Source organism: Chinchilla lanigera, unplaced genomic scaffold (genome assembly GCF_000276665.1).
Source record: "Chinchilla lanigera isolate Chin_1 unplaced genomic scaffold, ChiLan1.0 scaffold00087, whole genome shotgun sequence".
NCBI lineage: Eukaryota > Metazoa > Chordata > Mammalia > Rodentia > Chinchillidae > Chinchilla > Chinchilla lanigera.
This window is the reverse complement of record NW_004955488.1, coordinates 7,924,239-7,946,545: the sequence shown is the minus strand read 5'-3', so window position 1 is coordinate 7,946,545 and position 22,307 is coordinate 7,924,239. Positions and strand designations below refer to the sequence as shown.

The 22,307-nt window shown below is 42.8% G+C and overlaps 1 protein-coding gene and 1 pseudogene across 3 annotated transcripts in view; both read right to left on the bottom strand.

Annotated features, from left to right (window-relative positions):
- The window catches only part of LOC102003880, a 54,665-nt pseudogene extending 49,909 nt beyond the window's left edge, over window positions 1-4,756 (bottom strand).
- A 13,263-nt stretch (window positions 4,757-18,019) lies between these two features.
- Window positions 18,020-22,307, bottom strand: part of Kcnq5 (potassium channel, voltage gated KQT-like subfamily Q, member 5) — a gene marked incomplete at its 5' end in the record, with an annotated part of 521,894 nt that continues 517,606 nt past the window's right edge. For all 3 annotated transcript variants that reach the window (XM_005404480.2, XM_013504414.1, XM_013504415.1), the window contains 2 exon segments: window positions 18,020-19,973; window positions 20,882-21,008. In XM_005404480.2, the coding sequence (XP_005404537.2) occupies window positions 19,014-19,973; window positions 20,882-21,008 (1,087 nt within the window).

Sequence of the window (22,307 nt, the reverse complement as noted above, 5' to 3'; positions counted from 1 at the left end):
TATTGTTCAACCAATAGTTGTATAAATTTGCCTTTCTTACATGTCATCATTAGCAACAAAAGTTGACTTTTCCTTTGACATATGCGTGAAAAATTACCCTTTGTTATTACTTTGTGTTTTCTTATCTTCTGATGAGACTAGCATCTTCTCATAGGACTTTTTGCATTGGCAATTTATCTTCTGCATTTTTTCCCTAGTTGTCTGCTGCCTAGTTTTCTAAAGCTGTCTTTTTCTCGGTGATTGCATGTGTGAGTACATGTCTTAGTCATTTGGATGTGGCTGAGACACAATACCAAACACTGGCAACTTAAAGGAAGAGAAGTTTATTTTGACTCATGGTTCTGGAAGTCTCAGTTCTCGCATGGTCAACCTGTGCCAAAGGAGGAATGCCAAGGTGGTGGACCTGGCATGGAGGGAAGCTGCGCATGTCATGGTTGACAGGAAACAGGAGGAGAAGGGAGGACTCAAGGAGGGAAGGTATGATACTTAGGTTCTTCCAAGACATGTCCCCGGGGACCTGCCTCCTCTAACCACGGTCCATCTCTTAACAGCACACTTGGCCGTGACTTCACTGGTGAACCAATCCACCAATGAGCGTGACATCCCCTGTGATACAGTCACTTCCCCGAAGCTCTACCTCTGAGCATGTGAGAATGTTGAGGGTGTATTCTGGATCCAAACCACAAGAGTGCACTATAGCATGCAACAGCGCCAGACATACTCTTGTTATACGTGATTCAAAGATCTTTTCCCAAACTATTCTACATCATTTCTAAAAATTGAGGCAGAGAAGTGTTGAATGTTTGGTGAAATATAATTGGTGCTAAGAAAAAAGAGACATGAAAGGAAAAATGTACTGTTGAGGTCTGGATATTAAAAATCAAGTGAGGTTTACAGGAAAATATTATCTGAGGACAAATTTTATGGGTTCGTTTAAATTATAATACCCCCACAGTAAGAAACATGAAAGTGCCGATTAATTAGGGTTAGAGTGACATGAAATGATTTGGCATGATTTCTCAAGTGGCTCCTTAAAAAAAATTGTTATATATAACATTCAATATAATAGCAGGAAAATTTTAATAAGTTAAAAGTGGTACCATTTATAACAGTATCAAATCCCATCAACTATCTAGTGGTCTATGCCAACTTCTATACATAAAATTCTTAATCATCACTGATCTAAATTTTAAAAGAGTTAAATAAATGATGGAACATACAAGATGTGATCAAAATAGCCAATGAATGATTAAATTTTAAAAATTATTACAGTAAAAGACACGTTGCCATTAATCTCCCTTAGAAAATTCCCCTTCCACACACACACTTCAAACACACTTTTCCCCATTGTTCTTGCCATTTCTGAAGCAGTTCTGGAAGTCCTCTTTCAGGAGTGTCTTTCTAAAGTATTATAAAAACTATAGTGGATGTTGCGGTTGAGGCAGATTTGTAAAAACTTTTTGGTGTGTCCTCATCCACCTGGCCATGAGGCTGGCCTCAGGTGACCTCTGGCTCTTCCCCAAGTAAAATGACCATCAAAGGTAAATGTTTTGAATCAACTCAGGACATCGAGGCAACCATGACAGCGTCACCAAAGTCACTGCCTTGTTGCAGCTCCTGTGGGACAGCAAAATGGAGGGCCAGGGCCTGAGACGGACTGTCCTCCCACCCTGCCAGCAACCCCTGACACATGAGATTTCCACTGTGCAGCTGAGGATTTATGACAGGATGTATTTTCTTCAAACGATTTTAGATCCACTGATTTCAAGTTGGGTTTCATGGAAGCTTTCAGAATTGACTCTGAGGAACATGAAGGCCCTGATGCCCCAGGGACCCAGCATTCCCTACAGCCTGGACAGCTCCCCGGAAGTGTGGATGAGTTGCTTGCTCCCTGAGTTCTGCCGTCCATCCACCCCTCCCACCCTCCCTTTGTTACAGGGTCCTATGGGAAGATGAAAGCCAGGAAGCCAGGGGAGGACGTGCCTTATGTAAAGGGTTGGGGTTAGAGTCACAAAAGAACCTACATAAATGTTGGCCTTCATAGGCAGGACCTGTAGCTAAGGGTAAGGTGCTCTCCTAGTGTGCCTGAGGCTGTGGTTAAATACCTGATACTGGAAAAAAAAATGTGAACCCTCACAGATGAGGGACTTCACAAAGGGAAGAAGCCTTCACAAAGGGGCCCGAGGATGTTCACTCCAACAGTCTCCGTGGGCCAGGTTAGAATACAAGCGTTTGCATGTGTTTGAAGTACAGAGAGAGGCTGCCACTTAATGCAGCTGCTTCTTGGAGGATGGGGGTGGAGGGAGGAGTATGGCAGGCTCAATTTATAGGGGGAAGCTCAGGCCAATTTACAGGTTTATTGTATTTTTAAGACTCATAGGAATTTCTTCTTTTTTAAAAAAAGAGTTCCTTGGAAGGGAAAAAGGCATTGTTATTTTGGGTAACTTTGTGCCCTGAAGCTGTGGTTGTTCTTAAAAGTCCAATTTTAAAATCATGATTGCACAGCCGGGTGTGGTGGCGCAAGCCTGCAATCCCAGCACTCGGGAGGCTGAGGCAGGAGGATCGTTGCGAGTTCAAGACCAGCCTGGGCTACAAAGTGAGCTCAAGGCCAGCCTGAACTGCGTGGAAAGACCCTGTCTCAAAAAGACAGGAAAAAAAAAAAAAATCATGATTGTCCTTGTGTTGTACGTAGGGGGCAAGCACTGTTCCTCTGTTTTCCGAGCAGTCCCCCGGGATCGTCATCAGCCCCGATAAAAACTCCAAGGGGCAAAGTTTAACGGAAGGAAGACATTTTGTTTGTAAAAAGAAGGAAGGGTGAGCATGGGGAAGCAGCCAGTCTGGTAAGACAGAGTCAGGGTGGGGACTGTGGAAAGACAGAGGACGCAGGAGCCCTTTGCTTCTAGTTGTTTCTGTGGGGGGCTGAGTGACTGTTTCCCCTCCACCCGTTGCTGGATGGGCTCTTGGGCACCTCTGCCTAAGGTCGTTTCTTCCGATGTTCTACGTGTAGCTCTTTCTGTCTGCTTCTTTACTCATTGCTGACCTTCTATCTTTTAAGGCTCTCTCTTTCGGGTAGACGGTGGCTGGCAGGGGGTGCCTTATTCTGGGTGTTGGTAAGGGGGCATGTGGATACCTATTGTCGTCTGTAACGACCCCGGAGTGAGTAACATAGTGATTCTAGAGGGAATACATACGGGTATATGTGAATATGTTAGTGCGTAAGTGTGAGTACACGCTCTGTTAAAGGTAGGCCTCTTTGTTTCCCTGTATTTATTGGACGTTGGGGGCGACTTACCGTTTGTGGACTTGGCTTTCTCTCTGTGTCTTCCCTGTCAGCTCTTTTTTCTGGTCTCTTGGTGTAAGTCTCAAGGCTGTTTGATACCTTTCTCATCTGTAATTTTTTTCCTTTTTTTACTCCTGTCTGACTTGCTTCCCAGAGAAATCCCTCTAGTAAAGTCTGTTCTTACTTCTTCCAGTCAAAATTAGCTAGAAAACATAAAGAAGCCCCTATTCTATATTTTTTCATCTACAGACCCTCGTTTCCTCTTTATTTTTCTTTATTTCTTATATCTTATCCCAGTTTCTCACAGGGACAGCTCCACAATGTTTGCCTGGCGCCATCGTGTGGTGATAGAAAGTACGAACTAAAATGAATCAGCGAAGGGTGATGCCTATGTAACGGTCAGCAAAATCTGCCGTTGCGTTTTCAGTGTTTCCTTTAAGCTTGAAAGCAGCGATCATTTTGCTGGTACGGAAAAAACTTGAGACGGGTTGAAACTGCTTCACGTTTTTAACCTTCATAGAAGATTATACACCAGATGTATGAACTGCCCTCCTATCCCCTGTGGCACCACCATCAGTTTTCTGACCATGGTGTCTCTGCAGGACTGGTGGACGCTTTCTTTGGCTGAGAACTTCATAACTGAATATTAGGAAATGAGCCCAATCTTAGTTAACTGGGCCCAAAGCACCGTCTAAGCATCATGACTGCTACAAGTCACCCCAGCGTAAGGGAGGAGACATCTTCCAGTAAGACCAATTCTTTTTGGGAGAGAAAGAGGTCACAAGGAGACCGTGGATACAGACGGTGCTGTTGGCCTTTGGACCCTCCCTGTCCCCTCCTCCCCCAGGCAGGTGGATGCATTTGGATCCCATCAGCTGGGCCTTCAGTGGGAAGAGTCAGACCTCTGCAGAAAACACTCACTTTTGTCATCTACCGTATTAGCAGCAGATGAAGTTCTGGGTCCTGTCAGGGAAATCTGTTTGGCTTAAAAGACCATATATATTTATTTAAGCTAAAGAAACTTTTAAGATAATTATGACCTTTGTTTTCATCATTTCTTACAACATTTCAAGCCGCTACTGTTAATGATTTTCTACTCAAGCCTAGGATGAGAGTTCTGTGCTCAGCAAGTTGACATGGAAATTAGTTTGTTTTTTGTTTTTTTGTTTGTTTGTTTGTTTTGTCTTTTTGAGACAGGATCTCGCTATGCAGGTCAGGCTGGCCTTGAGCTCACTTTGTAGCCCAGGCTGGTCTCGAACTTGCAGTGATCCTCCTGCCTCAGCCTCCCTAGTGCTGGGATTCAATGAATATAATAATGGTACTGTAACAAAACAGAAACTGTTTTCAAAGCAAAGAACAAATTAAGGTATCTGCTCTAGATGGGTCTCGCAGACAGGAGTACAGGACGGCAGTTTCTGTGCCCTATACTTCTTGCGATATTGTGATTTACAATAAGTGTACCTTTTAGTCTTCAGCCCTATTTTCTGCATTTAGCTCCTAAATCCCTTGGCCTCTCCAAAATGACAGTGACTTCTGGTATGCTACTGAGATACCTCCGTGGCCGGGGCACCTACACAGCTCTGCAGGTTGCCAAGGAAACCAACCACAGGTTGGAACTTTCAGGTCTGTGGACCCGAACATCCAGAGGTTAAGTCCCAACCTAATTTTTAAAGAACTAGCTAGAAACGGTATTGAGGTTGCGCGCCATCTCGTGGCAACTTTTGGGATTGGCTCTTGAAACTAGCAACTGATTAAACGCAGAAATACCTTAGTTTTTTAAAAATAGTAACATTTAATCAAACTGAAAAACTTCTGCATAGCAAAAGGAACAACCAACAAAACAAAGAAACAACCTAAAGACTGGGGAACCATTGGCCAGCTATTCCTCAGAGGACTAGCCTGTGGAATGTATGAAGAACTCAGAGAAAAAAAAAAATTAGACCTCCAAAATAGACCCAATTATAAAATGGGCAACCAAAACGAGTAGACACGTCCCAGATAAAGAAAGGCCAATAAATGCATAAAGAAATTCCAGACCGTTAAAGGATGCAAATTAAAATGACGTGTTTTACCCTAGAAAGAGTTGCTGTCATCAAGAAATCAAATAATGACAGATGCTGTGTGTGGGTGAGAGAGAAAGTAGGGAAGAACGAACCCTTCCCCACTGTTGATGGGACCGTAACCTAGTACAACCACTATGGAAATCAGCATGGAAATTCTTCAAAAAACTGAAGCTAGAAATGCCATTTGACCCAGCTATTCCCCATGTAGGTATTTTCCTGAGAGAGTTAAAGATATCATATTACAATGATACATGCCTACCCATATTTATAGCAATATAGTTATTAATAGTGAAATCTTGAAAGCAACCAATATGCCCATTAACATCTGAATAGGTAAAGAAATTATGGTATTTATACACAGTGCAATACTACTCTGCCATGGAGAAGGATAAACTTGAGTCATTTGTAGGAAAAAGGATGAACCTTGAGGCCAAAACATCATGTGAAATAAATCAGACACACAAGATTAAATACTATATGGTTCCTCAACTACATTTTTTCTCAAAAATAAATAAGGGGCAAAATAAAAGTTAGATAATAAGAAAGGAGACAGATCTTTCTCATATGTAAAGGGGATTAAGGTATAAAGGGAAAGGAAGAGGGAGGGAAAGGGATTGAAAACAGAGAAGTAAGATGTGTCTGCCACTGCCCATAAGGCATGAAGTCATTATGTATTGGAAATGTGTACTAATAACAAAGTAAGAACTGACCAAATAGTAATATTTAAATCGTACTGAGCACGAAAAAGACAGCAGAGTCAATATACTGTCTTCGGCGGGGCTGGTGGGATTCTTGCCAAGATTTTAAAATAAGACAAATAAAATTTAATATCTTTCTATAGCAAAATAAAGAGTGGGTTACAGTCAGCCGTGTCTTCCGTATCTGTGAGTTCTGTGTACGTGGATTCAGCCATCCTGGAACAAAAACTGCCAGGCTTAGAATGGAGGTGTGTGTATTAAACCTGTACAGATGAAACATTCCCTCCACAGTGTACTAACTGCTTACACGGCTCTCCCATTGTATCAGGTATTATACATCATCTAGAGATGATTTGAAGCAGGCAGGGCAACACACGTGGATGTGTGTAAATATGTATCATTTTATATTGGAATTTGCATTTGGATATCCAACAGGGACCTAGGACCATCCCCCTGCAGACACACAGGGAAGGACCATATTCATAATCAAATTAACAGAAGCAATCCTTCATAGGTAGTCATAGAAAAGACAAAGTTCAAGAGTGGTGGTAATTTCAGCAGTGTGGGAACCTGAGGCAGGAGGATCACAAATTCAAGCTCAGCCCGGGACACATAACAACTCAATGAGACTAAACATAAAGACTTGGGTATGTGGCTCAGTTCAAATGCTAAGGGTTCAATCCCAGTGCCAAGAAAATAAATGGAGGTGAAGCTTGATATCACAGGCTCCCCGAAGAGTCACAGAGTCTGAAGTGTAAGCCTGGAAGGCAAGGCTGCTGCTCACCCTGCAGTGTTTCCAAGACACCAGATGGGAGATCCCAAGGTGCGGGAGGTACCCACGTGGATGCGGGGCTGCCCACATGAGCGAGGGGTGATGTATGGGTGAGCAAAGGTGCATATTTGACCCCTCCTTGTACTGCAGTTATCAAGAGAATAAAGAATGGAAACAAAGGAATGAAACACCAACTAGCAAGATTGCAGAAACAATACTCCTGGAAAGAAAACAAGAAATAAAATAGTTGAAGCGGAGGCCAATGGACTAAAAAACATAAAACAGAACAAAGAAAAACAAAAGTGTGTTCTTTACAAATGTAAGCAAAGCACGCACCCATGCTTGATGCAAATAAAAGATTGAATAAATTGGACAGGACAGATAAATTTCTCATGCAGACATGTTCCAACTTATGCAGTTACCCTGTGCTCATAAAGTGGAACATAACTCCTGGTCCATTAGATGTGAGATGTAGGTAGTGACTTCCTACAACAGAACACAGTGTGAAACCAGGTCTGTAGTTTACTGGGGGAAACCTGATAAAGAGCACTTCAGCTCTAAGAGAAGATTTCAAGGAAGCGTTTAAATCTAGGGACTTGCATGGAGGTTTTAAGGGGCAGCAGGGCGTGTGAAAATGAAGGTGTGCAGTTGCTGCTGTATGTTAGGCTTTTAAAGATCTTTATATGTTGTTGTGTGTACCTTAAGTTTCTCTGAGTCCTGGATTTTACAGTTCTATAGTAATATATGATGATACTTGTCAGATATGGGACAGAACCCAAAACCAACTTGTCGAAAATTTTCAGGCAGCATCAGAAAGAATGCTTATAAGTAAGGTTAACCAAGCAGGCAAGTAAATTTGTACACTGAAAAATGTCAAAATAGTGCTTAAGCTGGGTATGCTGGCACAAGCCTGGAATCCTAGCATTCAGGGAGGCTGAGGCAGGGGGGTCACAAGCTCAAGCCAATGCCTACATCTCCAAGAGTTTTATCTGTTTATCTTCCAGCAAATTCCAGTGTTTCTATTTTTTATATCTAGGTCTTTGATTCATTTTGATTTGATTTTAGTAAAGGGCAAGAGCTATTTTTTCCAGTGTATATTTTTGTCCCCTTTATCAAAACTCAGATGTGTGAAGGTGCTTTGGCTTGCTCCTGCAGCCTCAATTCTATTCCAACAGTCAACATATCTGTTTTGTGGCCAGGGCCATGCTGTTTTGATCACTATAGCTTTGCTGTATAACCTGAAATGTGGGACGGTAATGTCTCTGCTTTGCTCCAAGGAAGAAACATGGCAGAAAGGCCTAGGCAGAGGAAAGCTGCTGAGCTCATTGCAGTCAGGAAGCAGAGAACAAACAGAGGAGGTCGGGGTAGGGGAGAGTCACCCCTCCAGGTCACATCCCAAGTGCCTGGCCTGTTCTGACCAGACCCTACCTCCTAACAGAGTGCTCAGCTGTGAACGCAAGCCCTGCTCTGGCTCATGCTTGGTGTCTGCTCCAGTGATTTTTGAATTGATGAGAAATTTCAATTCCAGGACATTGGAAAAAGCAGTATCTGATGGGATTATGTAGCCTGGCACTACGGATTAAGGCAAACATCTCCTGGCCCATGTTTCCTGGGAGGAGCTGTACAGATAGGACCTCTCCCCTGGAGTCAGGTGAGGGTAGGTATTGGGTTAATAGTGCTTAGTTATTGTGGGTTGATCAGGCCTGGAATCTTCCAAATGATTTATTTATAGTGAAGGCGTAAACAAATGAGAGAATTGAAATGATTTTAGGGCTCCAGGAGGGTCCAACGCTCTTACAGAATTTGAGATTCTCTGGGGTAAGACAAAGACTTCCCTGGGCTGCCTGTATTAGGTTTTTCAAACAAAGGAGGGGGATACTGAAGAAAATGCAGGAATCTGGGCAGGATTTAGGAATCCCTTTAGGGACTTTTCCAAGTAATAGTTTATGGTAATTTAGGAGAACTATACTAACTCCAGGAAGGCCTTCACTGCAGGAGAGAGATGCCTGCAGCTACAGTCTTATTTTAGTTCACTGGGGTTAGAGCCAAAAGTCCTCAGCTGTGGCCTTGTCTTGTCCTTTGAGGCCTCATGGCTTTACCCACCATTACAGGCCTCAGTAGGGACCAGTGACTCACAAGTAAACATGAAAAGCCAATTGGTTAGTTTAAGTCCTGCTCAGAGCTGCTTCATAGTGGTTTCCATCGGGCAGGTGATTTGCATGCACTTAAATAACATGGCTGAGCCCCTCCTTGACATTTTCCCACCAGTCTCTTGGACTTGTCCTGCTCTGAGTCACGCAGCAACAGGGATGCTGTGGAAAGGAGCGTGTTCACCAAGAGAGCATGGTAGACAGAGCTGAATGTTCCCATGCTCCTCTGGTGTCCTATAGCAAAAGTACATTTTTGGCAGGTGGTGCTTGCTCACGATTCTCCACCCTCCTCTTCATAGTTTCTAAGCTTTTGTTCCTTCTCCTAGACTCCGCCCCTTGCCTGTCCCAGGTCTCCACCCTCAGCAGCACTTTTCTGCTCCCTAAGTGTCTCTGGCATCCATGTCATTTGTCCTTACCTCTGATGCTCACAGGCATGGGACACATACCTTCCCTGCACAACCATGCCGTCTTTCAGCTGGAGTCAGGTCACAGTGATAGGCCAGACTCCTGTGCTGGTTATGAGGCCACCCAGGACAAGGCAGTGGCTGCTGGACATGACCTGGAGCTTGGGGAGCCAGAATCTCCATCATCAGGTCCAAGGTAAGTGTTGTTGGCTGGATTGTAGCTGAGGGCTGGATTTTGGAGTTGTGTAGCAACTTCGGTTCTTGAGGAATTGCTCAAGTGGTTGGGAATGCAGATGTCCCCAGAGTCCATGGTTAGAAAAGAGGCTCAAGTAAAACATATTTGGGGAACAAAGTGAATTGGGCAAGGGGAATGATAGTGGGGAGCATGAATGGGTCACCTGGGAGGGCCTGGACTAGGATGACTTACTTCCTTACAACACTCTGTGTGGGCCCTGACCTACGCAGGGTCCCCAACATGGACCCTGTCTCACCAGTGCTGGACACTCCCTCCATGGGCCATGAGATGCTATGGTATGTGGGAGTCAGCTGCTGACTGCAAAAAACCTGGCAGTGTCCACCAGGGTGCAGATAGACATGTGGGTGCTGACTTTGGCTACCAGGATGAATGGAACCGTCCCTCTTGAGGTTCCTCAGACTTTCCCTTTCTGATGGCTCGATTGCTGTGGGTTTCACTGCAGTTCACTCTCTAAGGAAGGACTGACCTCCTTGGGTAGCTGAGATGAGAAGGAAGTTCTGGCTGGCCCTGTGTGAGAAAGACATGAACAAAGTTGATGGGAGTTTGAATTCCTAATCTTCTCTTATCTCTTAGGACTTGCAGGCCTGCACCTCCTAAATGGAATAAAGAGTTCTTCTGGCAAAGATATACAATGAAACAAGCTACATGATTATAAAGGCCTTGTTCCTTTGGATAAGCTTATACAGCCTAGAAGGGCTTCTCTGAGCCAGTAGGGTAGTGAGCTCTGGGTGGCCCACGCTGTCTCTGAGGAGGCCTAGGCCTGGGAAGGAGCCAGAAACCTGGAAGCTCTTCATGAACTGCTCCTCTCAGATCAGAAGCCTGTTTAGGCTGCTCTGAGATGAGGGAAAACAGGCTTCAGAAGTTTGTTTCCTGGGAGGCCCAGGATTCTGCTGCTCTTAAAATGCAGAGTAATGGAGAAAAAGGTAAAGTGGGGACAGGATCCAGATGGAGGCAGAATGTGTTCCCACTGCAGGTGCTGGGTGAGATGAGCAGGGGGCCTTGGGCTGAACCTCTCCACTGGGAGCTCTTCAGCCAAGGCGACGGCAAGCTAAAATGTCCACACTTGAGCTCTTGCTCCTCCCAGCTGCTTCTTCTCTAGCCACCTGTGTCTTCACATGAAGTTGTTAAGGTTTAAATCTAAAACATCCTCTCAAGGGCTTGTGTGTTGGTGGCTGGGTTTCCAAGGCAGCCATGTGAGAGGTGGGGCTTCTGGAAGGGAAGAGGATCATGTGGGCTCTGACGTCATGAGGGGGTGAACTCACTGAGGAGTTTCTAATTTGCTGAGCAGATTGGGAGTTGACAGAAACAAGATATGGGTACTAACTGGAAGGAGGGAGTCAGGAGGTCATGATCTGGAGCTCTTCATGGCATTTACAACCTTTTCCTTATGGGCTTTCTGGGTGTCTCCCTCAGCTTCCAGACACCAGGAGGTGAGCAGCTGTGCTGTTTCATGCCTGTCCTCTGTGTCCTGAATCACAGGCCCAGAAAAATGGAGCCAGCATATCCAGGACTGAAACTTGTGAAACCAACCTAAGTTGTTTTTCTCAGGTATTTTATCACAGTCCTAGAAAGCTGACTGACAGAGAAGTTACTGCAGTTCCCTGGAGACAGGAGGGGACACAGTGTCTTGGATCAGGGTGGAATGACAGAAGTGTCAGAAAACAGTTGAAGTTGGAATAGATTTGAAGCCAATAGCAATGCTAACTACATGGCTTTTACATGGCCAGTGACTAAATAAAAGTTAGAGTAGATCCACAGCAGTGAATACCCCCAAGGTCCGGGAATGTAGCTCAGTGGCACGGCATTTGCCTGGCAAGCATGAGGTTGTGAGTTCGATTCCCAGTACCAAAAAAAAAAAAAAAAAAAAAAGCAAGTAAATATTCACAAATCAGAGTGGAAGAAGAAACCAATGATGCTATGTCACATGAGTCTCAAAAAGAATATTTCATTTACTCACTAACTGATAATTCGGAATTTGAGGCCCACCAAAGAGAGGGAAAACTTCTTTTAAAAAGATTCTTGCAAAAAGAATATTCTCTTTCCATTGATTTTCATATCAAGAATCATCAAATTAACTATCTTCTCATGGCTATAATTCTAAGCCCCAGCCACCAAAAGTTTCTGTGTTACTATTAAAGGAGTTAATATCCGAAGCTCTGGAGCGTGCTTACATGGATTGAAATCTCAGCTTTTTCACTAAATAGCTTTATGATCTTTTCAAATTATTGATTCCTCAGTGCTGTCATTTTCACAACGATAAAATGGAAACAACAGTCACTGCCTCAGGAGGGTGTCTTTCCCTGTTCAATCATTGCTTTTGTTTTAATGAGAACTATTGTTTTGTATGTGTCTACTCTGTATTTTCCCAAGTGGGAATGGTAATTGGTTGAAGCCCAACAGAGCACATGCCTGACTGCTATGGTCCAGGAATGAGCATCTGACCTGTATTAGTGTCAGAAAAGGATCTTTATACCCTTTTGTTTGGAGCGATCCCTGCTGTTTTCCTTCTGTTGTTAGAAGTGTTGAAGGGGTGTGGAATTCTGGTGATCTTCTTGTGGACAATAAGAGGAACCACCAAAAATATACTAGTGACATGGAGGCAGCTGAGAAAGAGAACCTACAAGCTGGATGATGTAATTGAGCAAACTGTGTTATGTATGGACTTCTAAGGATGTTCACTAAGGATGTCCCTATGTTTATGGTTGTTTTAGGCAGGGTTTTCTACCTGAGGCCAGAGCACCCTAACAGGTACATCACTTTTGGTAATGTGCTGAGGATTACATGAAGTGATAACTGCAAAGCATGTACTGGTGTTATTTCAGAGCTTAAGATCCAAAGACCCCTAAGGCTGGGGCTAGCATTGGTAGAGAAGAGGTTGGGGACCAGGGAAGTGGTGTTTCAGGGACAGAGAGTGGGGGATGGTAATTACACTATCCTCTTGGATGAACTTAGCTTGGAAATTGTTGAAAGTGGAATAAAGTTCTAGAGCAATTCACTTACTTTCATTTGTTAACATACTGAGTGCCTCCAGCACGGTGTAGTGTGAGAAGCCAGAGATGAAATGACTGGGGAGTTTCTGCCCTCACATCTTTTCAGTAAGGTGGAGATGACGCACAGGAGGAAAGCAGGGATGTGGTACACACATGATAGGGTGGGATCTTCCCAAATTAGAAGTTGAGGTCGTAGGTGAGACCTTGGGGCAGAGCATCGAGCATGAGGATGAAGGGGAGGGAGGAGGAATTCATGGGAACACAGTTAAGTGGAGAAAAGCAACTTGGCAAAGTCATTAAAGATGGTCAAAAGGAAAAGTAATGAACTGTGATACTGAAAAATGTATACTCACTTCTCTTCTGGTTTCCTGGCATACAGTTCCTGAAACTCTCTGAATTTCTAGCATGCTAGTGAGATGACAGGCGGCTGGTGGGATCCCTCAGTAGCATCAGGGAAGAAGCTGGCCACAGGAAAGGCCAAGGCATGATTAGACTGTTGGAACTTTTAACCACACTCTAATTTCCAGGGAGGGGAGGGAGCTAAAGGTTAAGCTGAATGCTGATGACGAATGGTTTAAGCCATCAATCTACACCATGAAGTTCCCATAACAACCGGAAAGGACTGTGTTCAGGGAGATTTTGGAGAGTGGAATCTGTGGAGAGTCCTAAGGCATGGCTCATTCCTCCCCATATCACCTTGCCCTGTGCGTCTTTGCATCAGCATTCTTTGGAGCATCCTTTATAATAAAGTGGGAAATGTAAATAAAATGTCTCTGTGAATTCTGTTCATTTGTCCTAGCTAAGGAATGGAACCCTAGGAAGGGGTGTTGGGAGCTCCAATTTAGAGTAGAAGTATAAATGTCAAGCTGTATTACTAGTACTTGTGATTAGTGCCTGAAATGTGAACAGTTTTGTGGACCAGATCCATTAGCCTGTGAGATCTGCTGCTGTCTTTGGATAGATAGTGTCAGAATTAGGTTGAATTAGAAGAAACCTACCTGGGCTCCACCATGAACTGTCTGGTTGTTGGTGTGGAGAAATCTGTGCATGCTCCTCAAGAAAAGAGACTTTGATTTTTTAACTCTATTTTCCAGAGGCAAATTGAGAAGGGGTGGTGCTCTGCAAATTGTAACACAAGGAGTGATTGCAGTGTGGGCTGCTCTAGAAAAGCTGAAGGGGTGTTGATTGTCTGTTCAATCAACTTCTAGTCTTCTGTGGTGGTGGGTGGTGTGGGTCTGATGATCATATTCTGGTTAACATGTAGGTTCTGTGGCCATGGAAATACCCTCGATAATTTATTTTGTAAGTCCAGTCACACATCAGTTAATGGTGAGTAAATTGAAGAAATGAACCTGGGTAATTTCAACAAATTACTTGAGTGATTCCATCCTGGAACATCACAGGGTGTGCGTACAAATTTGATATAGGTGAGTCACTTGATGTGGCATCCTGATACCACCAAAGACATAGTAAAGACAAGGTCTCTGAAGCTGTTGTAGCCTACCAGGGCACAGCATTTTTTGTTTTGTTTTGCAGTCCTGGGAACCTAACCCAGGACCTTTGTAATGAGCTACATCCCCTGCTTATTCTTTTATTTTAAATTTTGAGAAAGGGTATTGCTAAGTTGCTAAATTGATCAAGGCGGGTTTGAATTTATAATTCTCCTGCCTCAGCCTCGCAGAGTGCTAGGATTATAGACGTGCACCTCCATGCCTGACTAGTACAGCATTTTTATAACAAACTTTTTTTATAAGTAGAAGGAGTAAACTCCAAAATAATGATAAAATTATTGTATAGTAAATACATGGACCGGTAACAGTTGTTTATTGTCATTATCAAATATTGTATCCAGTAGTTAACTGAATGTACTATATCTTTATGTAAGTGGTAGTGAAATGGGTTTGTTTACACCAGCATCACTATAAACACAAGTAATTTGTTGTGGTATTACAGTATAATGCGCACTATGTCATTAGGTGATAGGAATTTTTCAGCTGCATTAGTTTTGGCCTGGTGTTAACTGAAATATTATTATTATGAGTTGTATCACAATGGTTTGTTTCTAAGTAAAGATCAAGTATAGACTAAAATAAAGAGGGATGGGAAGATTGGAAAGTTGCTATTACGACAGATGCAATGAGATGTTTTTTAAGGAAGAAGGGAAATGATTCTTTTTGAGTAGGTGCTAAAAAGGGGTAACTCTTAGTAGCTGTACCACTCCATTTTTTATTACTTGTTTAGCAAACTCTTTTATTATACAGGTTGGATATCTCTAATCTGAAAATTTGTTGCTAAAAAGCTTTGAAATCCAAAACCTTTTGAGTGCTGACACAACCACCACCAATGGGAAATTCCATGCCAGGATACTCCATTTCTGGATAAAATTATTAAAAGTAGTGTAAATTATTTTTTAAAAAGGTGTAGCTCACGGTTAGGCTGCTTGCCTGGCATTTGCAAGGCCCTGGGTTTGATCTACGGTACCACACACATGCGTTATTTAAAATTACATGCAGGCTTTATGTACAAGGTATATATGAAAGACAAAGGACTTTTGTGTTTAGACGTAGACCTCATCACCAAGATATATCACTATTTCCATGAAAATGCTTCAAAATCTGAGGAAATCTGAAATCCAAAACACTTCCAGTCCCAAGCATTTCTGATAAGGGATACTCAATATGTACTTAACACTAAACTTGTGTGAGCTGGTATCTGTGTTATGACACCTACAAAATGAATTAATTTTTCTTATAAAAGCTTCAAGAGTTTATGCAAATCTTCCTTGTTTCCAAACGGCCAAAGATTTCTTTACCAACATTGCAACAAGATAATTCTTGTATTTTAGTCCAAAATCCATACACAATTGCTTTGGTTGACTCACACCAGTCAGTTTGGAACCAGCCAGTTAGCTCCTGATAAAAATAGTCACACTAGCTGTTTTATAGACATCTTTTTAATGTTTTCCTTTAAAACAAATAATCCCAGTAAAAGAGAGCAAATGAAATTACATGGTAGCTTAAAATAGATATGATAGTCCTGATTTATTTGTTTTCAGGAAACAGACAATTGCATTGTTGTACATGACTTTTAGAACTGATCACTGAAATGCACATAATTATATTAAATTAAGTTTCTCTTACATAAACACAACCAGGTTATTTAAGGCAAAAAAAAAAAAAAAAAGAAAAAACAGCTTCTGGGGAAATAACACATTCACACTGTTTCCTTAATCTCTTTGAATGCAGCGATCCTTCTATTTAATTGCCCAGTTTTCTTCATCATTCATGGTTTTGCTGTGCAAGTGGGTGTGAGAGTCAGTCGCTTTGTGCCTGATTTCCGCCTCTCTATTAAGCTGGTTTGACTTTCAAATTAAGAACCTGCAGAATCACTAAATCAATGGGAGGCAATAAAGGCACCTTGGAACGGGAGATAGGGAAAATGCCTTACTTTAAACAAAACTTGCAATCCACAGATGTTAATTTAGTTGAACAAATGCAAACATGACGTCAGACATAGCAAAATTGCTAGTGAACCTCATACACAGGGTATTTGTAATGAAGCAGTCACTTGTTTTTCCCTACGTGTTGAAGGATGCAGACAAGCTCCAACTGAGAAAGCCTGCGGCTACTCAGTGCTCAGCTAAATTGTGCTTCAGGACACCATCTGGATTGACCAATGGGACTTCGCGAAGTGTAAATGGGACACCCTTTTCGTTTCCATGGAGAGCGACACAAACAGAACCTTACAGTTTTCTCAGCATCTTTAACCACCGGAGAGTTTTTGTGCTAGCGTGAGATAGAAATGGTCATGGCTTCAATAGATACACGTTTTTCACAACATGGCTTATCACATTTTGCTACGAATAAGACCTCAGTGAAGGGTGGGGACTTTATTTCTCAATCTTCAGTCTCCGGCAAAGCTGCATGAACTATACTATCAGAGGTCTAATGAGGCCTCACAGGGGGTCCCCAGTACATTCAGAATTCCTGCTGCCAGTGGGGTTTGACCCAAGACAGAATATGTCCAAGAATCAGTGCTACCTGAAAGTTGTCGCCTCTTTCCTCTTTCTTGGCTACTATTTGGAGAGACCTGCCAAGCACGGGGGAGGCGTCTGGCTTTCGGTCAGTGTATGTGTGTGTGCATGAGTGTGCGCAGGTGTGTGTTTATGTGAACAATGTCCTCGGGAGGGTGTATCACAATTTCAGTTTAAGCAGAGACATGGCCGGATGAGCAATTGTATTTAATAACTGGCTCGCCTTCTGTGGTTGGAAAATGAAAACAATTAAATGCTTAGCAAAATCTTTTTAACTCTTGGCGATCTCCAGCAGCCAAGAAGATTCTGAATCATACGCTCCAGGGGAGTGTGTGAGAATCCAAGTGGGATAGGAAGAGGAAGCTGGTAAAATTGCAGTTTAGCAAAAAGGGACAAACATTTTAGGAAGCTGAGAAGCACATTTTAGGTAGAGAGGATAAATGGTTTACTTGGAGATGGAGGCTGGTTCAGGTCTAGTGAAACTGTAAAGCAGGATCCTGGCTGCACACATCCAGCCAGGAGAAAGCTGGGACGGGTGGATTTCAGGGCCTCCTTTCTTTGAGCAGCCTGCTGCTATGCCTGCTTCCTCTCCCTGGCTGCTGGAGATATTTTTCTGGTGGCAACTGTGATTCTTTCTACAGAACAATCTCTTCTCTTCTTGAGTTCTTCTAGGGTTTAGCTGAATTGAAACACTATCTCTCCTCTCCTTGCTTTGTTTGTGCCATTAATTTAATATTTTATTTTGTTTTTTGAGACAGGATTTCACTATGTAGTCCAGGCTGGCCTTGAACTCATTATGTAGCCCAGGCTGACCTCGAATTCACAGTGATCCTCCTGCCTCACCCTTCCGAGTGCTGGGATTACAGGAGTGGGCTACCAAATTTGGCCCAAATTCTGACATTTTGAGATAGCAAGGCTGATCTCTAACAAGCAGCCAGTGTTGCTTGTCTCTGAGAAATGTACTTTTCATTTTCCCTTGGTCTTTTTGCTGCCATGATATACTATTAAGTGTTTTTATTTGCAGACCTTGCCAGTGCCATCTGGATTTTAATTATAAACATTTATACCAGCAAACATATCCAGCAATTTCAGACTTGGGACAACTTTCTTGGGAAGAATAGAATGTGTTCATTATAGTATAAAAAGTAAAGGAAGTTTAGTTTTAGCCTTTCATATGCAAAATGTATGACATAATAGTAAAAGACATTCAGGGCATATTAAAAAATAAATACTTTGCAAAATCTCTGTCTGTATATAAGAATAAGGGATGTATAGGTAGTTCAATTCCCTAGCAAGTATCATTTTCTAAAAAAAAAAATCTAGTTTTTTTGTTTTGGTTTCTCTTTCCTTCAGTCTTAGAAGGGGAAGTTGGCTTTTTTTTTTTTTTTTTTTGAGCATTGCCTACTTCCTGGTGCTGTGTCTGGATTCTTTCTAAGCTTTTTCCCTCTCTGTCCCACTTCAATATCCCTTTTCCCATGGCACTACCTGTATGCTAGGGAAATGAGAACTGCCTCCCACACCTGCCCTTCATGGGGCAGGATGGCGTGAGCCGGAAGTGGAAGGCCTCACAGAGAAACCAGCCCAATCACACCAGCTTTTTTTATACACTTGTATAGAAGGTGACAATTTTCTGACCGTGCCATTACGGAATGTGCTTCCACAAAGTCAAATATGTCAAATAGCGAGTCTGTTCACCCTACTGGCCCTGAATTCCATCGTTTGCCCATTTTTCTAATTGCAAAACATTCTTGTCATAAAGGACAACGTGAAAATGATGTGCAAAATTGCTTGCCACAGAGCTACATCATCAAGAGCACAGAAAAGGACATTCAAATTACATTAATAATAAAATGACCAGGTGGGAACAGGTTGGCAAAAATATCTTGATATAAGCAGCTGTTTCTGTTATTCCCGAAATCTGCTTTACTCGATACACTGTTAGCAGCAGTTGATAGCCATTATGTTTAAATATACATGATGACCTAATTTTGAAAATGTATTTTGTATTTAGTCACAAAGCAGAAACGCCTGGAATTTGAAGGTATTTACTCCCACATTGCAAAATATAGTGTCCAATCTTCTAAATGATCTAATCTTGACATTTTCACACACCCTGTAGCATGAGCAATGTTTGGAATCTCAGGATTTTAAACGCAAGGTACATTAGTAAATGTGAATGTCAATGCACCTTGGAATCTCAGCCATCCCTAAACATGCATTTTCATGCAATTAAAAGATAACAGGCTTATAAACTGCCTCTCACGTTCTTTCTTGCAATTTCAACTTTTTAGGAGGGCTTTCAAAGTAGTTCATGCAATGATATGTATGGCTAAAGGAACCACTATGTTCAGAAAGAAGACGAAGAACTTATTTCAGTTTGACATGGGGCAAGCTGAGGGCATCTGAACTTTCTCCTGCCTTACAAATGCTCTGAGATGATCGTGATCTTCCAGTCCTTAGAGAGTCCGCTGCAAAAGCAGCTTCCTTGGCGGGCTGCGGTGTGCCGTCAAAGGTATCCGTCTCTGTCTCTTCGGCACATACCTCCTCATCAGTTATGAACAATTTGGATTCCCTCCATTTGGGGTAAAAATCTTGGCTGCCTCTGGAGCCGCTGGACTCACTCCCTGAAAGCTGCAAGCTCAGTTCCTCTGTCGACCTGATCAGGTTTTGTACAGACAGAGATTTGCCCAAGTCCTTGGGCACCGAGGGGAGGACAGACAACAGAGCTTCTCCTCCGGTGTCAAAGCTTTTCCTCAGAGAACGGTCCTTGGTCAAGTTGGACTGAGCAACCTGAACATTTTCCTTGGAGGAAACAAGGCAGGTGGTGACATCAGAAATGCTTTCCTGTAAGCCTGCGGGGTTTGGGTGCAAAGTCTCCGGCCGGGGCAGATGCTTGATGGCCGGGAGGGGAGGTGGGATCTGTAGGGTTGTTGGGGCAGCTGGCTTGGGCGCCGCGCTTATTTGGTTTGCAATGTTGCTGGCTGCCACGGCGGAGCCGTCGCTCTGACTCAGTGGCACCTGTGTCACTTGGCTGTGCATAGGAGAGCTGAGGGCGTAGAAAGTCTGAGCACTGAACTCATTGGGCGTCAGAATGAACTGCAGGCCCCGCGAGATGTTGGCACTAGCCGACCTGGTTAAGCAGCCACTGTTCTGCGTGGAGCTGGACAGGTCTTTGCTATCCACCGGGCTTTGATAGTCGGACGTCTGTTCACATTCAAAGGGCGGAATCTGGAAGGAAGCCAAGGTGAGGGCAGAGGCAGAGCCCTTGCGGAGGACCTGCTGGTAGATGTCCAGTAGGCAGTCCAGCTTGGACTCAATGGACTGGACCTGGAGCAGGGAGATGGACACACACAAGATAGCCGGTTATTAAGAACTGATGTCGTTTCTGGAATTAAAGAAAAAATGAATGAATGTGTGTTGAAACAATTGAGACAATGAGTATAAATTGCAATGCAGCTTTGACTTACTATGAAGGTCACATCTTTCATGAGGCGGCCAGAGGACCAGATAGGAGAGAGGGGTCCCATGGCTTCTGTACTGCCTCCTCTGCCACTCCTCCTTCGCTTCTTTAAAATGGGCATTGGTGCTCTAAGAAGCCATATCAGCGCTATCAAATGCAACCTGCCATCCCGGTCAAATTGCCTTTCCTGACTCTATGACTGTCTTCCTGGAACTCTACTGAATTTTAGTAAGGAACCTATTATAGAATGAATAAAGGCTGTGTGTCAACCCAGGTGAGTCTGGCTTTAAAAATAAAGGTATAAATGCTTCAGAATTAATACTTGGAATGTTTGTGGTTCCATTGAGAGAGCAATTTGATTTCTAAAAAATTATATTTGTATGAGAAGCGACAGCCTCAACGTTAACAAATACCCAACGCTGGTCATCATTATGATAAGGTTTTGTCTTACCTTAAAAAAGGGTGACCTCAAAGAGAGACAGTGCAAATAACCCAAACACAAATGAAATACAGATCTTTACTCTTTTACTATTGGAAATCTATAGTTGCTCCCAGGGAAGTGTTCACTGAAGAGATAAAATATTCTATGGCCTAAGTGGCATGCCACAGGTGCCTTGCAGACACTGTCTATACACAAGGAAGATTTAATTTCGTTCAGTGTTTTCATTTTACTCCTTTAAAATGTATTAATCATGAGGACACACCCACTTGCTTGTAACTAACTTTGATTAAAAACAGACTGGCTGGAGAGATCCTGAGTGTAGCTGAGTGGTACCTGTTTTTCAACCTTGACTACGCGGCCGAGCATGCTGAGGTCATCTGCCGTCTCCTGTTCTGCTGTGATTTTCTCCCGGCTCTTCTTGTCTGACGTGATTTGCCCCTTTCCAAGAATCTGATCAACACTACCAGAGAAAGAGGATATCTGATTACATGAACTGAAAGTGCAGATTGCCTTGGCCAAAGCACTTTGCAAAGAAAAATTAAGTCTCTTTAATTTATTGAAGATGGAATAAAAGCAAGTGGGTCCCAGCTGATGATCTTATTTTTAACACGGATTATACATAGGTTAATTTTCTCAGAATTCTGGTTCCATGGTGAATACTCTCATAGGTGATCTTCTGGAGGCAAAGCAGTCCTGGATATTCACGACAGACCAGATAGTTCTGAACTCAACCACTTCAAAATATGAAAAAGTCATAATGCCAGTAATTTTGCATCAATAGAGCAGATTACTCAATGAGGATGTCCTGCATATCTGATATGTGGATGATAAGCAGATACGAAAACTGTTGCTTTTTAGAATTTGAATTGGGAGAGTATGCATGAGCTAGAAAGTAAAAAGTAACTGTAAATTCTGTAGCAGTCTAGGACCCAGTCATTGTATTTTTTTTTTTTTTTTTTTGTCTTTTTGAGACAGGGTCTCATTATGCAGTTGAGGTTGGCCTTGAGCTTACTTTGTAGCCTAGGCTGGTTTCAAACTAGCAACAGTGCTCCTGTCTCAGCCTCCCAAGTGCTGGGATTACAGGCCAGCACCACCACGCCCAGCTACTTATAATTTTTTTCATTTGTTTTCTCAGTCCTTGTATTTTAAGAACTGTTTGATCTCCAATGCTGATTATTTGTGCCTGAAAATACAGCAACTATTTTTAAAAGAACTTGAATTGGCTAAATATTTGACTTGAAGAAGATATAACCAATCACATGTGGTTGAAATGTATGTATCAAACTCATTCATTTTAACTACTCAGCAAGATGCTTGCTGGAGGAATGCTATACATCTATCACTGCCCGTGACACTAATAAAGGACTGCCTTAGTGGAGAGCAAGGGCCACAAACTTGCAAACCAACAGCAATCTAGGGGCCAAGAATCAACTCTCCAATCATCTCTCCAACTCTCCCAAGGTTAGGGGTGTCTCATGCATTGTAATAACCTTTAATTATGCAGGTCAGAAAAGAGAAAGATCTGTCTTCATGAGCTGCATGGTTGGGTAAAGATTAATGGAGGAGATAGATTAGCTTATTGCTGCAGGGCTCATATACCGGAAGCAGCAACAGCAGCAATAATTCAAACATCAGTAAGAGCCATTGGTCTTCACTGAGCACTTTATACCCAGGTGATTACATCTCATATATTAACTGTCTCAATCATCTGGATAAGCCTGTGAGCACAAAGAGCTAACAGTGTGCATTTTCAAGAGGA